At 39.2% G+C, this 16,777-nt stretch overlaps 1 protein-coding gene across 10 annotated transcripts in view; it reads left to right on the top strand.

Moving 5' to 3' along the window:
- Window positions 1-16,777, top strand: part of tenm3 (teneurin transmembrane protein 3) — a 451,194-nt gene that overhangs the window by 323,073 nt on the left and 111,344 nt on the right. For all 10 annotated transcript variants that reach the window (XM_057842847.1, XM_057842853.1, XM_057842852.1 and 7 more), the window contains 5 exons: window positions 786-916; window positions 4,318-4,406; window positions 5,092-5,211; window positions 7,739-7,871; window positions 10,837-10,965. In XM_057842847.1, the coding sequence (XP_057698830.1) occupies window positions 786-916; window positions 4,318-4,406; window positions 5,092-5,211; window positions 7,739-7,871; window positions 10,837-10,965 (602 nt within the window). The remainder of the gene's footprint in view (window positions 1-785; window positions 917-4,317; window positions 4,407-5,091; window positions 5,212-7,738; window positions 7,872-10,836; window positions 10,966-16,777) is intronic.

The raw sequence follows: 16,777 nt of genomic DNA, 5'->3' as shown, positions 1-16,777 counted from the left end.
CGGGAAGTCCGGACGCTCCCTGATTACAGTAGTGAGTCCACATATCTAACACATCTAATATATTCTACTGGCAATCCTCTCATGTCCTGAAGCATGTCATGTTGAGAAAAATGTTTTTTTCTGGATGGAGCTAGCTTGTGAAACTGCCCTGTTTTGGGCCTTGCAAGACAGATTGGTCTGTGAAAAACACAAAGTTATCTAAAAAAAAGTCTTCACTCATAAATAAAGACTGCTCTGGAATTTATTCTGAAAATAAACATAAGCAGATGCTGCGCTAAATCACAGCATTAAAGCCAAAAACCATGACTACATTGGATGGGAATGTGGCAGATATTTTAAGACCTGGAGGGACAAGATGAATGTAACAGAAAAGTGAAAAAGGAAGATGAGTCTGGGAGAGGTCGGACGTTTTTTTGTGAGTCTGTGCATGCATACTTAATGGTAGTCTCAGGTGCCTGCTCACCAGATGTACACCTGTTTTTTATAAACTCACAGGGACAAAATAACAGTCTAGATTTAATCACCTGACATAACTCTTTCTATTCTTGCATTCATTGCTCTTCTCTTCTTCTGCTCCATGTCATCTACTCCTTTTTACCAGATTCCCATACCTTTGTTCTTGCTGGATTACTAATCGTTCCTAATTTCTATCGTTGTCACTCATTATTTCTTATTCCTGTGTTTCATCCACATGTATCCATTCTATATCCCCCCCATTTTCCACTTTAGGCAAAAGAAATGTAGCCTACAGGCTTGAAAATTAACATCTTGTTTTTCTGTTTTAGATGGCTTGACAGATTGTACGGATCCAGACTGCTGTGTACAGCCTTCCTGTCAGAACCAGTTGTACTGCAAAGGATCACCTGACCCAGTGGAAGTACTTAGCCAGTCCCCATCAACACTGACTCCTCAGCAGGTTTGAACAGCAAAACTAAGTTGATTACAGATTGAAAACAATTAAACTATGGATGTACCAAAAGCAAAAATCAACAGAATATGACTTACTCCCATTGTAATAATTCAACATATCTTGTTTATCATGACAAAACAGCGAACAGGAAGGTGTTATGGGGGGACATAGGAAAAGAAACACAAGAAAAGAAAGAAAAGAAACACAAACAACAACAAGAAATACATTGAACGCCTACACGAACTATTAATATGTTGGTGCTATCTTCAGCTAGATGTATTTCCGGTTGACACCATGTGGGGGGCCTGTTGAATCGGGAAGGAAGGGTTGGGGGGGGGGGGAGTCTATAAGCTAAGTGATTGGGAGGGGTAGAGTGTACCGAAAATCAGCTCTGTGATCTAGAACCCAGTAATCGTGTGAATCCCTTGTGAGTGTAAGCCCGTTGGCAACCGAACCTATGCCGCCCCACCGCCAGTCCTGGCACCGGGACACCCCACCCGAGCGCACCCAATCACATCCAGCCCAGACGAGCGGAGACACCGCAGGTGCGAACCCAAGGCCACGGCTCCCACCCAGCCAGCCCGGGGGGCGCAGCGCAGCCCATCCCTCCTCCCACAGCCCAGCAAAGGAGCCATCGTCACACCCCGGTATCCAGGGTGGTCCCCCGGGCCACCTGTACTCCCATCAACCGGCCCCTTAGGGATGGGAAGAGGGGACGCACCACCAACTCCACGCCCGCCCCCACCTTCGTCCGCCCACCCGGCCCACGAGCCACAGCCGCAGCCCCCCAACCGGCACAGCAAGGGTCCCCCGCCGGAGCAGGCGACATCCAGCCAATACACCGGCGTCCAGCCAGCGACCCGCGGCGGAGCGCAGGACGGATACCCAGGCAGAGAAGAAAAGCAAAATTCTTGACTGAAACCAAATATTGGAAACATTTGGCCGAAAACCGAAAGGCTGAAAAATACACATGCATATAATTCTGTCCTGTTTTTTTTTTTTTTTTTTTTTTTTTTTTTTTTTTTTTGTTATTACAACGGTACCTCGACATACGATTGCTTCGACACACGATCTTTTCGACATCCGATGTAAAATTTGACTCGACATCCTTCCATCTTTGGAAATTTGTGGTTTATTTTGTTGCCGATGCCAACCAAAAAAGACATAATGTCCGGGTTATAAAATCTTGTCCCTCGCCCTCCACGCACAAAGAGCGCCGAGTCGCCAACACGGGACAAGTCTGAAAGTGTCCCACCCAGGAAATTCCCGGGACATCTCCCTATGTCTGAAAGCCATGACACGGATAAATCCTGCGCCACATTACACGGGAATTAAGCGGGAAATAAGTCTGGCTTTTGGTCTTCGCGCCTCTGAGCAGCCAGGGAAAGAAATTATCCCCCCTTCCCCACCACCACCACACACACACACACAGTGTTCTTGATTATAGACTAGTCGACGAGTCGCAAATAAAATCTGAGATTAGTTGACATGGAAATTAGTCGAAATCCCCATCCATATTAGAAAATAGGTAGAGGTCAGAAATTTCAATGGTAGATGCAATTCCACTCATAGAGACATAAACTAAAAAAAATCCAGAAATCACATTTTATGTTTGTTTTTTTTGTTTGTTTGTTTTTTTTATATAATTTATTTGTAATTTACTGGGGTTCATAAGTATTTGTCCCCCTCAGAATCAGCAATAATTTTGACACTCAAAGAGTAGTAGACTGACAAGTCTACCTTCAAAAAGAAGTCCATCTTTATCCCATGAGTAACCACCCACCCACCACCCGTTTGAGCTCAATATTGTCAAGTGTGCCCACTGCAGCCAGTCATAATCCAACTACTACCATAGGCAAGACTGGAAAGCTTTCAAAAGACACCAGAGAAAAAAAAAAAGTGCTCCACAAAGCTGGTAAAGGCTATGGGACAATTGGAAAGTTGCTTGGTGAGAATAAATCAACAGTTGCAGCAATTGTTAGAAAAATGGAAAAGGCTAAACATGACTGATAATATACCTTGGACTGGGTTTCTATGTAAAATCTCTCCTCGAGGGACATCTCTCATGATGAGGAAAGTGAGGGCTGAGCCTAGAACTACACGGCAGGAGCTGGTCAATGACTTGAAGAGAGCTGAATGCACAGTTTCAAAGTCTACTGTCTGCGGAACACTACGGTGCAATGGTTTTAAATCATGCATTGCTGAGAAGGTTCCCCTGTTGAAGCCAGTACATGTGAAGGTCCGTCTAAAGTTTGCTGGGGACAATCTGAAAGATGCAGAGCGGTCATGGAAGAAAGTCATGTGGTCAGATGAGACCAAAATAGAACTTTTTGATGCAAACTTTACTCATCGTGTGTGGAGGGAAAAGAAGGATGAGTGTAACCCCACGAACATCATCCCCACTGTGAAGTATGGGGGTGGAAACCTCATGCTTTGGGGCTGCTTTTCGGCAAAGGGGACTGTATAAAGCAGAGGATGAGTGGTAAAATGCATCGTCAGATTTTAAGCCACAACCTCCTTCCCTCAGTCAGAGACTTGAAGATGAGTCGTGGCTGGATCTTCCAACATAGCAATAATTGAAGCACACAGCCAAGCTGACCAAGGACTGGCTGCGTAAAAAGCATATCAAGGTTCTGGAATGGCCTAGCCCTAGCCAGTCTCCAGACCTCAAGCCAATAGCAAATCTTTAGATGGAGCTGAAACTTCGTGTTTCTCAACGACAGCCCCGAAACCTGACAGATCTAGAGAGGATTTGCGTGTTGGAATGGGTCGAAATCCCTGTTTCCACATGTGTAAACCTGGTAAAAAAACAAAAAATACAGGAAGCGTCTGACCTCTGTAATTGCAAACAAAGGCTTCTGCACTAAATATTAGCACTGGTTTTCTCAGGGGTACAAATACTTATGATCCCCAGTAAATTGCAAACAAATTATTGAAAAATCATACAATGTGACTTCCCGATTTTTTTTTTAGATTATGTTTCTCTAAGTGGAATTGCATCCCTGATTGAAATTTCAGACCTCTACCTATATTGTAAGTGTGTGAACTTGCAAATTCACAAGGGGTGCATATAGTACTTCTGCTCCTCACTGTATTTCTTTGATACCTCAAAATACTTCCACTGTGGACATGTTGGCTGTAAGCCAGTAGTGTTAGCTTGCCGTGATTTTACGACGTCATCACAAGAGGACTAAATGTTCTTCACACTGTTGGGTGATAAACCTTCGGCCTTTTAACCAAAAACCCAGAATGCATTTTTAGCTATTTTCGGGGTCAAATTTTTGGGCACATTTCTAAATTAAACATTACACGATTCAACATCACAAGGTGGTAAACAGAAATGTTTCTTTCATGTGTTGATTTGATCATGGTTTTCAATTGCTTTTCTTGGTTTTGTTTTTCTTCAGGCTGCCAGGTCTTTCTACCAGCGCATCTACTTCCTCCTTGGTCCTGAATCCACTCATGTCATATTTGGTGACAGTCCATTTAATAGAAGGTAGTATAGTTGTAGTAATAACATGCTAATACTGTAAGTTTTGTTAGCAAGTCTATTTTTATATTTGAAATGCAGCTTTCTGAAATCCACCATAACATGGTATTGTTACTCTTGAAAATATCAGCCAATTGAAAAAAAACCCAACATTTTATATTGCCCACTTTTACATATAAATTTCCATTTCTACGTACATAGAAGACTCCACACTGTTTTGAAGACACATATTGTGGTAATAGTTTCATTTATGACACAATTTAATGTTGAACCTACATCCAAAGATCAATTTCCAATTTAAAAACCAAAGGAATTACACATTCAGTCAACTGATTGCACTCATTTTACAGAGACTACACTTATTTTGTGAGAGCTTTCACAGACATTCACCAAAAACTATTCCAGACAAATCATCAGAAAAATAATTATCACTTGTCAGTTCTCACTTCTCAGTAATTAACATCTTCCTGCAAATAGCTTGGTTCAAAACATGGCAGTGTTATTATTAAAACAAATGGACAGCTGATTATTCCGTAGGCCCGAAAAAAATGTACAATTATTCTCATCTATCACAGCAATTTGTAATTTTCACAATATAATGGGCATGTTTTTAGGTAATTGAATGATGAAATGACTGTTTGCAATTTCAGGTTCAGCAAATAAATATATTTCTTGATTTCCCTTTCCCCAGTTTGGTGTCAGTAATCCGGGGTCAGGTTTTGACAGCGGATGGAACACCCCTGATTGGAGTCAACGTGTCATTTGTTGACTACCCTGAACATGGATACACTGTTACACGCAATGACGGCATGTATGTACATACACATATACAGTATGAATTTGATCATCTATATGCAGTTGTTATTTCATGTTTCTTTATGCGTACCTGAGAAATATTTGCTTTTGTTTTATACCCAGTTTTCTTTTCTTTTCTTTTTTTTTTACTAAAACTAAAACCTAAAAATTGCCGTATATTTAATTGATTACATTTCTGGACTATAAATGTCTTAAAGTTGATGTTTTTTAGTATGCCTGTATTTTATTGCTCTTGTGGTGAATCTCAGTGCTTAGGTAGAGTATCTTCCATGCCACGTCATACTAATTGATTCGGGTATCAATCCGCCTTTTCAAAATAAATTATCGTATTTTCCACACGAAGGTAAAGTCAATTGAAGTATAAGACGCTCCTTCGACAAATGTCGTATTTTAAAACTGTTTCCAAATATAGGGTGCACTGTATTATGAGGCACAGTAGTAGGTGGTTGGGGTTGCGTTATGCTTCCACTAGATGGAGTAACCAATATTGCTCCATATAAAGGGTGACCCAAAAAACAAAACGGGAACTTTATAACATTCCAATAAAACCAAGAGTGATGGAAGAAAAAATGTTATTTATGGGAATTTAAACCTTAAAACATGCCAACTAACTGTATTACACAACCATATTAAGCCAAAAAAAAACACACACAAAAATCACTAAATCCTGGCGAGAGAAAAAAAAAATCAACAGGACTGAAGCATCATTCGTCCAAACAGAATGATTGCACTCTCGTGGAGAAAATAGTTTCTACTTTGAATAGTGAATCTTAAATAGTTCCGGCATACTTTAGTTCCTATTCATAATTCCTATTATGTAATTAAAAGGATCGTATCTCCGGTTTTCCATTGTCTATTGGTGCCAAATAATATAATCTGGGAGTGAGGTTAAGATCCGCACTATAGTCATGTTGAGGGCAGCGCTCTATGTCAAGTACTTCATTTTATACGGTGCTTGAAAAGACGCCACATGATTGACAGGCCAGCGTGATCATAGAACAGTAAGCCTGACTCTGATTGGTATAATGGAGTAATGTGATTATTGTTGGCGAAACTGGTTACTGTTACAAAAAAAAAACAAAAAAAACAAAAAAAAAAAAAAAAAAAAAAAAAACGAAAATCTTAGATTTAGAATAAAGAGGAAAAATGTAATGACTAGTGTAGCCCAAAGTAGCGGAGTAAGACTAGCGTTTCTTCTTTACAAATCTACTCAAGTAAAACGTGTAGCTTAGAAAAATTACTCTTAGAAGCACATTTTTTCTCCAAAAGTTACTCAACTAAATGTAATGGAGTAAATGTAACTCGTTACTACCCACCCCTGGTAAGACGCCACCGATTTCACAAATAAGACTAGAAAGAACAATTTAAGAAGCTGGAGCCTGAAACAGTTAGTCTTACTACCATTTGCAAAGATCTTGAATTGTATTACTGTCAAACATGTCAGCTGAACAGGTGTGGATGCATGTGTCCATAGAGGCTTATTTTAACATGTATTAGTTTCATATAAAGAACACACTCACATATACACAAAATCATATGGTATTTATAATAAAATGCAAAGTGTGAGCAGTGAAATGCATATACTGTAAATTTAGACACCCCGTGAAAATTTTTCTCCAGCAAGTGGTTTTACAAACATTCTTCAGATTTTATAATCTTAAAACACTTCAGTGGAAATAAGTCTCACATGTTATGAAATGTTTTTATGTGCAGTATAATAGGGCTGCAGCTATTGATTATTTAAGTAATCGATTCATCTATCAATTAGTTAGTTCGAATAATCGAGTAATGGGATCAGGAACATTTCATGCGTTGCAGAATAAATTTTAGAAAATGTGAAACAAATGCTTGCTAAGATTGCACAAAAAGAGCATTGCACAAAAAGAGCATTAAATGTGAATATGAAATAAAATTTCTGAGTGATTTTTCACACTACGCATAACTGCAATTTCATTTTACAAGAGCAAGAAATGCATTTAGAAATAAATTAAAATACCTGAGTTTAGCCTCAAAAGGTATGAAAAATAAATAAATGACGATCGAAGTACAACAACAAAAAATTGGCCAACTTGCATTGAAAAAGTCAGTTAACATAAATGCTATAAAATGCTAACGTTTTCTTTTTTTTTTTTTTTTTTTTTTACAATTTTCTTGACAAATCGTTTAAACACATATTCCAATACAAAATTGCTAATTATACCTCTAAACAAAAGTATGAATGCATAAACAATCATATTAGCTCAAACAAAACTTAATCCTTATGTTGATCTTAACAGGGAGCAGCTGGATCCAGCCATGTTGGATGAGTTGTGTCATATTCACTGCTCCCACCAGAGGGCAGTGTATCCACCCAAATCAATAACACTTGTGAAACAAATCAAACACTTTACAACGCCACTCTAATTGAACAAATCCTCGAAGCAGCAAAATTTGATTTGAAGTTTTTTTTCCTAATCGAATTACCCGGGTTAATCGATTAATCGTTGCATCACTGCATTATATTCATATTCAATATGTTGCAGGTTCGATCTACTAGTCAATGGTGGTGCATCCCTGACGTTGGGTTTTGAACGTGCTCCATTCCTGACCCAGTACCGAACGGTGTGGGTGCCTTGGAATGTATTCTACGTGATGGATACTCTGGCCATGAAGAAGGTGAGCGTGTCAATGTTCATGACTGGCTCAGGCCCAGATGCTTGCCAAGTTAAAAATGAGCTTTACAATCCTATTAAATTATGATTTACAATGTATTTTTGTTTGTTTGGGTTGTTTTAACTCAGGATTTCTACAGGTAACAGCAAGTCACATTTAATGTTTTTTAATCTCTTGTTAAATGAATTTAATGCCCATACCAGACGGCAGATAGTTTCACACACACAAAATGTAGCAAATGTGTAAAAAATTGAATTGTCCGATTATTGACTTTTTAACCGATATCCCGATATTATCCAACTCCAAAAATCCGATACAGATATCAGACCCATATCAATATATGCGGTCGTGGACTTAACATATTATAGCTAATTGTATTGTGATGCCCAACTAGACACTTAATCATGATAAATGTAATAACTTCACGGTTTTCCATTACACATTATGTGAAAAATAAGAGAACAACTTCAACTGAAGTTATGAGGAAAATTGCCTATATTACACCACAATACTCTCCTGAAATCAAAATAATGCAAACATCAGTTTTTTGGATCAAGTGCAAAGTGCCAATAACGCACTGCCATAACACGTCTGGCTCAAAATAACAATAAAGGCACACAGCTTCAGTTCACTGAATGAGGTAGTATGTAATGAGTTTATAATTAATTGTTTTTCAATCATTTGTTGTTCATTTATTTTTTTGCTCCATGGATGCAAATGGCCTGCTAATATAACAAATCCCAAGCATATTAGTTTGGAGACATCTAATGGCCAATTAGTATAACTTCTGTGCTAAGCTGTGACCAGCCATTGTACAAAAGCAGAAGGCTTCTACATTCACGTTGAAGGCAACATGTATATTTTCATAAAACCGATGTCGATATTTTCTGATATCATTTTAAAATACTTTTATCGGCTACCCGATAATATCATACAATTAATTATGTTAAAAAAAAAAAAAAAAGGTTTATTGTTTTTTTAACCATCACGTTCACATAATTTTTAATGCCGTGAGCATTTAGTTTAATGCTTTTTAAGGCCTGAATTTTTCAAAGTCACATTTAATGACTTTCAATGTTTTTTAATGACCCCCACAAACCCTGTAACTTAAAGGCGTCATCGTGGATGACTGGGTAGCATAACTTCCTCACAACCGCCTTCCTGTGTGAAATTTGTGCCTGCACGTTTTTTCCAGGTATTGCGGTTTTTCTCCCACTTCCCAAAAACAAGCATTTTGGTTGGCTGAATACTCAGAATCAGTGGTCCCCAACTGTTTTTGCACCACAAATCAGTGTAATGTGGGCCTTTTTTCATGGACCAGCAATGTGTGTAGAATAGAATAGAATAGAATAGAATAGAATAGAATAGAATAGAATAGAATAGAATAGAATAGAATAGAATAGAATAGAATAGAATAGAATAATGTAGCCCTTTATTGTCATTATACAGTTGTACAATAAAATTGAGGAGCATCTGCCTTTACAGTGCAGGACAAGTAAAAAAACCTCAAAAGTGACTTGGAGGTATAAAAGTACAAAATCTAAATAAATATAATATGTGTATGAGGTAGTCCGATTTTCAGACAGTGCAAGTAATCAAAGTGAAGTAGCAGCAGTTTGACAGTGAAGGCATTGGAATATTGCACGTTAATATTGCACATAAATAGCATTGCGCATAGAATATGTGTGAATAAAAGTAAAGAAGTAATAGTTTGACAGTGAAGGCATTGAATATTGTACGTTAATATTGCACATAAGTAAGTACTGCACATAGAATATTGCATGTAAATTAATACTGGACGTTAGGTGATGTGGTGTTACATATGGCAGTTCAGGGTGGAGTTGGCTTTAGCAAAGAAACTGTTCCTCAATCTGTTTGTTCTCGCTTTTAAACACCTATAGCGTCTCCCAGAGCGGAGAAGTTCAAACTGCTGGAAACCAGGATGTGAGCTGTCCTTGAGGATGTTTAGAGCTCTGCTGAGGCACCAGGTAGACTAGATGTCCATCAGGGAGGGGAGAGGACAGCCAATGATCGATCCTCTGCGCTGCCTTGACTGTCGTCTGAAGCCTCTCCCTGTCTGTGGCAGTGCAGCTCCCGTAACAGGTGGAAATGCAGTATGTTAGCAGGCTCTCAATGGATGAGTAAACATAAAATAACACGGCGGGGCTAAAAACGAACATTAAGTGCAGGGGATGTGTAACTCACCATTTGCTGAATCAACCTTTTTTAACAGTGGCCTCTCCTAAAACTTAGCGGTAAATATCCTTTGTCGCAGGCATAATGAGTTCTCTAATCGTGAAAGGTTTCTTGGCTTTAGCAGTACGGTTCGTCAAGAGGTATGATGCACTCACGTCATTATCGAGGCCAAGCACACATAGATAGAAAAAATAAATGTTAGAGGCTAGCTCCAATGGATTTCAATGACGACTTCCTATCCAGTTTGATTATTTTATTACTAATCCAAGCAAAACGACTGGAAGTACCCCGTCCGCCATTGCCGAGGTGTGCCCACCGCAGTACACAGCCAACAGCAGCCAACGTAACTGTTTAAATTGACTGACGCTGAGCTGCTATAGGTATGCAAACACCCTAGTAATGGCAGCCAACCACTATAGGGTGACGTACACAAATATCTACTTGGATTGGTCAATGGAGTAGACAGGCATTTTGATATGTCAAGAGGCACAGGCCAGACTGCGGTCATGAACAAATTATTTATTATTTTTTTGCAGCCTGGTAGCAAATGTGCCACGGACGGTACCGGTCCCTGGCTAAGGGCTTGGGGATCACTGCTCTAAATTGACCCTATGTGTGAATGTGAGTGTGAAAGGTTGCTTGCCTCTATGTTCCCTGTGTTCAATTATTCATTTCAGACAGACCTCTATATACAGGAAATCGTCAGTGTTGCACTCGGTGAAGTGATAATTAGCAAAGGAATAATCTGACTGACAAACATTGTCTGTTTCAGGAGGAGAATGACATTCCCAGCTGTGACCTGAGTGGTTTTGTCAGACCCAGTCCTGTCATTGTTGCTTCTCCCTTGTCCACATTTTCCAGAAGTTCACCTAAGGATGGCCCCATTATACCAGAAACCCAGGTCAGAAATAAAGAGGAGGGAAAAAGAGGCTAGATGGAGTTATGGGGCAAGGATGTGGTCTTGGTTTCTTTCTGTACACAAATCTGACATTTTAACGGGATTGAATTAAAATGTTAATGAAGAGCAACAAATTAACTGCATCCATCATGCAAGCATGTTCGACCATGCATAAACATGATGACATTTATCGTTTCTCAGCATATGGTGTTGACTTTTCAATGAATATTCAAAAAGGAAAATCTGTTTCAGAGCAGCCAAACATTATTTTCTTTTTTTGAAAAACGATTTGCAGCGACATATGTCATCTGTGTTGTTAATTGGTCAGACCACTGAAGTTGCAAATGTCAACGAATTTCACATGCATTCAACAAAAGCGATTCCAAACCCATTTCATCATTCATGGTGATTGCGTTCGACCGGTAGATATCAAAGATCATGTCAATCTATTGCAGGAATAAATAAGGCAGGTAGTCTGGCGATCTTTCCTTGCAATTGGATTCATCTTTTATTGACATGTACAAAGGGAACAAGTCAAGATGTAGCGAAGGAACCAATATCAGAGCCCATTTAGACTATTGGTCCTACAGTGGTATGAAAAAGTATCTGAACCTTTTGGAATTCCCACATTTCTGCATAAAATCACCATCAAATGTCATCTGATCTTTGTCAAAATTACACAGATGAAAATACAGTGTCTGCTTTAACTAAAACCACAAAACTATGAAATATGATGGTTCACTTCTTATTTTTCCCCCTTCTGCCATTGTTTGCATACTATCCTCATTGAAATAGGAAAACCTATAAATGTTTGGGTGGTAGATACTTTTTTATGCCACTGTACATCTTAATGACTTGATTTTTGGGGCTGTTGTAAGGATTAGCCATCCTTACAATTAGTGTTGCACCGATACCATTTTTTGGCCCCGATACCGATACCTGGCTGTGCAGTATCAGCCGATACCGATACCATACCGATACCACCCCGTTTATATATATATATATATATTTGTGTGTATATATATATATATATATATATATATATATATATATTTTTTTTTTTTTTTTTTCCCCAAAGAGCTACATAATTGGATGTGAAATCATTGCTATCAAGGCTTTGTCAGGCTAAGGCTTACCTTTGCAAAATAGGAAAAAGACTAGTACAAAGTATAATACTAGCCCAACAGTAAGAAAGTAAAAATAAATTCATAATAATAAACTCTGAATGAACTGAGTAATTTAATAATGAATAAAAAATAATAAAATAATAATAAATAACTGAGTATTTTTTAAACCTCTCAAAGGCCAAACAGTGAGACTTTCATGAAATTATTGTCACATTCTGCTGCTGGTTAGATTGTGTTTTGTTGCTGGGCTGTTAGTGGGGGCGTTCCTGACGTCGCACCTGAATCCAATGCAGGCTCATCAACGCAGCATTTAAGCACGGGTGATCTCAGAGAAGGTTGCCGAGATATTTGCTTTGCTTATCGCCATTTGACATCTCACACTATAGTCTCGCTACATTTGATTGTTACGCCCCTGCATTGGGTTTTTTCTGTTAGTGTGCTGCACTTGTTTGTAACCTCTACCCTGTGCAGGTTTTAGAGTGTTTTTATTTTGGCTTTTTGGCTCGCTGCCTATCGTCTTAGTTAACCTTCGAGTTTGTAGTATTGAGCTCCATCGACCTGCTGTCACGGACTCCTTTTGTTATTTCTACTATCCCGTGATCGCGTGTTATTTTTTGTTTGTAATCATTAAACCCTTTTACGTATCCCCCGCTTGTTGTCCGCTTCGAGGTCCAACCTTGTTTCCGCATTTGCGGACGCTAACAATTATAAGTAATAATAATTGACCACAGCATCCCGTCTCTCTATTAGCCTCCTTTTTTCGGGAGGGGGGGAGTCCCTTATTTCTTTTTCTGAAAGGTGGCAACCCTACTTGGGAAACAGTTCCCAAATTACTGCAGCATTTCTTTAAGTAAAAGACAAAGTTGACGTAGTGAACTGACCAGAGATTGTTGCACCGGTCGAGCGCCCTTCCTCTGGATAGCAGTCCTGCTCTTGCAGGCTCAAACTCGTTGTGTTCGTTCACGTTTCGTCTTCAAATGTTTTATCAGGTTCGAGGTATTGAAACTGGCCGATTTAACTCCACATCTCGAAACTTTCAGGCCGCAAATCTTGCATGCAGCCATTGATTTTAATCGACGGGATTTCTATTTTGAAATATTTCCCGACCGCCGCCATTTCTCCTGGTTTATTTTTCCTCCATATGAAAAAGCAGCCTTGTGATTGGTCAGGAGTGGCTATTGGCCCGTTCTCATTGGTCTGGAGCAGGCCAATAGCGATAGCTGCTTGGTGTTCACGTGTCATCACACAACACAGAGACAAGAGTGTAGTGAGCGCCAGGAGAAAAAAAAGGCTGCGGTCAAATGTTATAATAATGGTATCGGCGCCGTCTTTGTTGGTACTCGCCGATACCGATACCACCATTTCGGGCCGGATTGGCGCCCCCTGCCGATACTAGTATCGGTATCGGTGCATCTTTACTTACAATACAGTAAATATACCTTACCCAACACAGTAAAAAGTAGGATAACAACTCATTTACTGTATGTTCACAGGCTTTTTGTCCTAACAATGAGTTCCCCACGACACATCAATAACAAGGGCTGTGCAGTTACCTTACCCTGTTTTACCCCTATTTGACCTTTCTTCTTTTCTCTTATCCCTTTGGATACCAGGTGTATAAATCATAAGGGATTTTTTCCCCCATCCATCTTTGGTGAGATAAACACCATGGAATATGTGAAGTCATAGTGTAAATTTGAAAATTGACAGATTACTGCTGTAATAAAAATGAAGAGCGAATAATTTTCGCTTTTCAAGTTAAGTTGGTGGAAAGGATTTCCTTAATTGAGCTGCTAAATGTAACAAGCTTGGTTCCTGAGAGATGGGGACCAAAACCCCAATAATGCGCATGCATGGACGCACTACTATTATTTTGAATTAATCGAACTCACCTAGACGCCACAAACTATATGTACAAAGTTTTCAAGAGATGAAGACGACACTCACCACGCTAAATGCTAATGCTAAGGCGAACGCTATGCTAACACCGATGCAATGCTAACGCTACAAGCTATATAGTGTGTAATGATCACTCAGCACAGACCTAACAAGGCTAAAGCAACATGGCATATCTAGCCAAGATAAAAAAATAAAAAAAAAACTTACCAAGCAGCACCTGACAGGTGTTTCACCAAAGGAGCCTGGACATGTGTCTGGGGGGGGAGGAAGTTGCATGAGTGACACGACCAAACACTGCTAGGATTCGTGCTAACTACACATACAATAAGAAAATGTCTCACGTTGTGAACTTGTGACAGAAACTATGGTGAATTTTCATCTCGTTTTTGTCCCGTCAGATGACAACTGGCATCCATTTTGTTATGTTTATTCTCCCAAGACACATTTTTAGGCCGTCATCGCTACATCATCGTCATAAAAAAATTGTTCGTTGATGAAATATTTTCGTTATTGTCATCGTTGACAAAAACAACACTGCTGGGTGTCATTTTAAAGCTATTCTTACTGTAGAATCTGAAGTATGTGAGACCTTAACCCCAGAAATATTTTTTACACGGTTAACATGACGTAGGATCGCGAAGCAGCTAACTGGAAGCTTTACACCCAGTAAAAAAAAGTGCACTCCTATTTTCCTCATCCATGTGGTGTCAGTAAGAGATTTTTTCCCTTTTTTTTCGCATCATTCGCAAATGCTGTAAACGAGTGAGTTTTCATGTTTGAAAGTGTCACCTTCTAAGCACAACTTTGCGTTTGGAGAAGCCTGCCAATGTTCTATAGCAGACTAAAGTGGTTAGTACATTGTCTTTTTCAATTAGCCTCAATGTAACAATGCAAACGTTTTATTATGTTTAATATAGATGTGTTTCCTTATTTTGTGTGTCTGAACTGTAATTCTACGTTGTGTTGATGAACAACAAACATATGTGACAGGTGCGTGTGCCGAGTGCACGCAGCACACAAACACATGCACACACAAATGTATGCTTGCACACAGCGATAAATTGCGGCCAGGAAAATTACCGGCCTCATTTTTATTTATTGTGTGATAAATTGACTTCTTGTACAAAGCGACAGGCTTACATACACATACATGCACAGTATCTGTTGCTCTTGAGTGGTTGTGCTTATTGGATACATATTTTATACACCCATTACCCACGCATACATACACATAATGAGCCCCACCCTACGCCCTCCCTACAATTGCCCTTAGGCCTGATCATGCGATTCTCTGGGTAGGCAATTAAAGCTCCTCAAGGAAGAATTTCATGATTGTGCATAAACATACACAATGTGCGCACACATGTATAGTGTGTAGGAAGAAGGCATGTATACAGACAGAAAAGGTTAAACTCAATATGCGTGTGCAAATCGGATTGAGGGCATGAGATGAAGAGGATTTGATGTACAGTAGTTGTATACCAATCAATTTGTTATTACATGTTATTTACAGAAGAAAATTAATTGATAATCACAAATATGTATCCTCCTCTAATCTGAAAACACCTGAACTTGGACTTCCGGTACGGTGAAAAGGTGAGTGACAGTGGGTCAGATTTTCCCCTCAGCATTTTATCCTTTTACAGTCAATGGATACTTGCAGAATTAGTACTAAGGGGTAGTATAGGCTAGAAGAAAAGGAAAAGATCAGGCGAGCCCAAACGAGGACATTTTATTCTGGTAAAACAGTGAGAACTGTCTTGCTGGTGATAGTGAGCTGCGTATGGAAGCTATAAAGGTTAGCATCATTGCCGTGAAAAAAGAGGATACAACAAGCTGACATTAGAAAATAATTCAATGAAGCAACTGGACAAATTAAGAGAGATCTGACTTCTGAGAAGAGTTAATAAATACCTGCATGGACTATGTAGCACACATATTGTAGGTAGTAATGTAACTGCACAGAAATCTCTTTCAGTGGGGTTGGATTGCTGCTGTAACGTTAACACTTCAGAATGCTCCTGTTGTGAAGGTAGTAGTGCAGTAAAAATGTCTTGTACTGTCTCTTGACCAATAAAACATACTAGTACCTCTGACAGGCGAGACGGAGCACTGGAGAATGTGTAATCCATATGGATTAGTGACTTGATTGTGGAGTTTTTTTGTTCAGAGCGATCAACTTCTTGACTATGAGGCTCCTTGTCATATGTAAAACATTGCTAAATAATTCCGCCCATGAGTCTTGTTTCTTTGTGGGAGTTTACACTTCACTGCTTCATACAGAGCAATGTTTTTGCTGCGGATCTGTCAGTTTTAAATGCGTTTTTTTTTTGTCATGCCACTCACTTTGGTTTCGACAATCTCTAAACATACTTTCAAGCAAAATTGTTGTTGCTTACTTCCTAGCGTTGCAACTCTGAAACAGGGGCGTCACTAGACCTAAACAATACTGGAGCACAGTGAAGCAAAAAGATCTATTAGCACTTATCTATCATGAAAAGTCAGAAATGGCGCGTTAAACTATATACAGTTATAGACCTTATAATATATTAACAGGACGCGGGGCCGATTAATAGGGGGCCTATCTCTGTCAAAGCTGACCGAGTGGAAACACAGACAAAGAGCTTTTTACGTTGAAAATCCTTGAGAATAAATGCTTGAATCCCTGAATTCTTTATATTTATGGTTGTAAAATAGTCTCGAATCTTGGTTAAAAGCAAAAAAAAACGGGCAGTTAGCATTTATTTTACATAAATATGTCAAATGTGCTGCGAGTTTTTAAGCCACTG

This window comes from Corythoichthys intestinalis, chromosome 8 (assembly GCF_030265065.1).
Source record: "Corythoichthys intestinalis isolate RoL2023-P3 chromosome 8, ASM3026506v1, whole genome shotgun sequence".
Classification (NCBI taxonomy): Eukaryota; Metazoa; Chordata; class Actinopteri; order Syngnathiformes; family Syngnathidae; genus Corythoichthys; species Corythoichthys intestinalis.
This window is presented reverse-complemented; position numbering and strand designations above follow the sequence as displayed.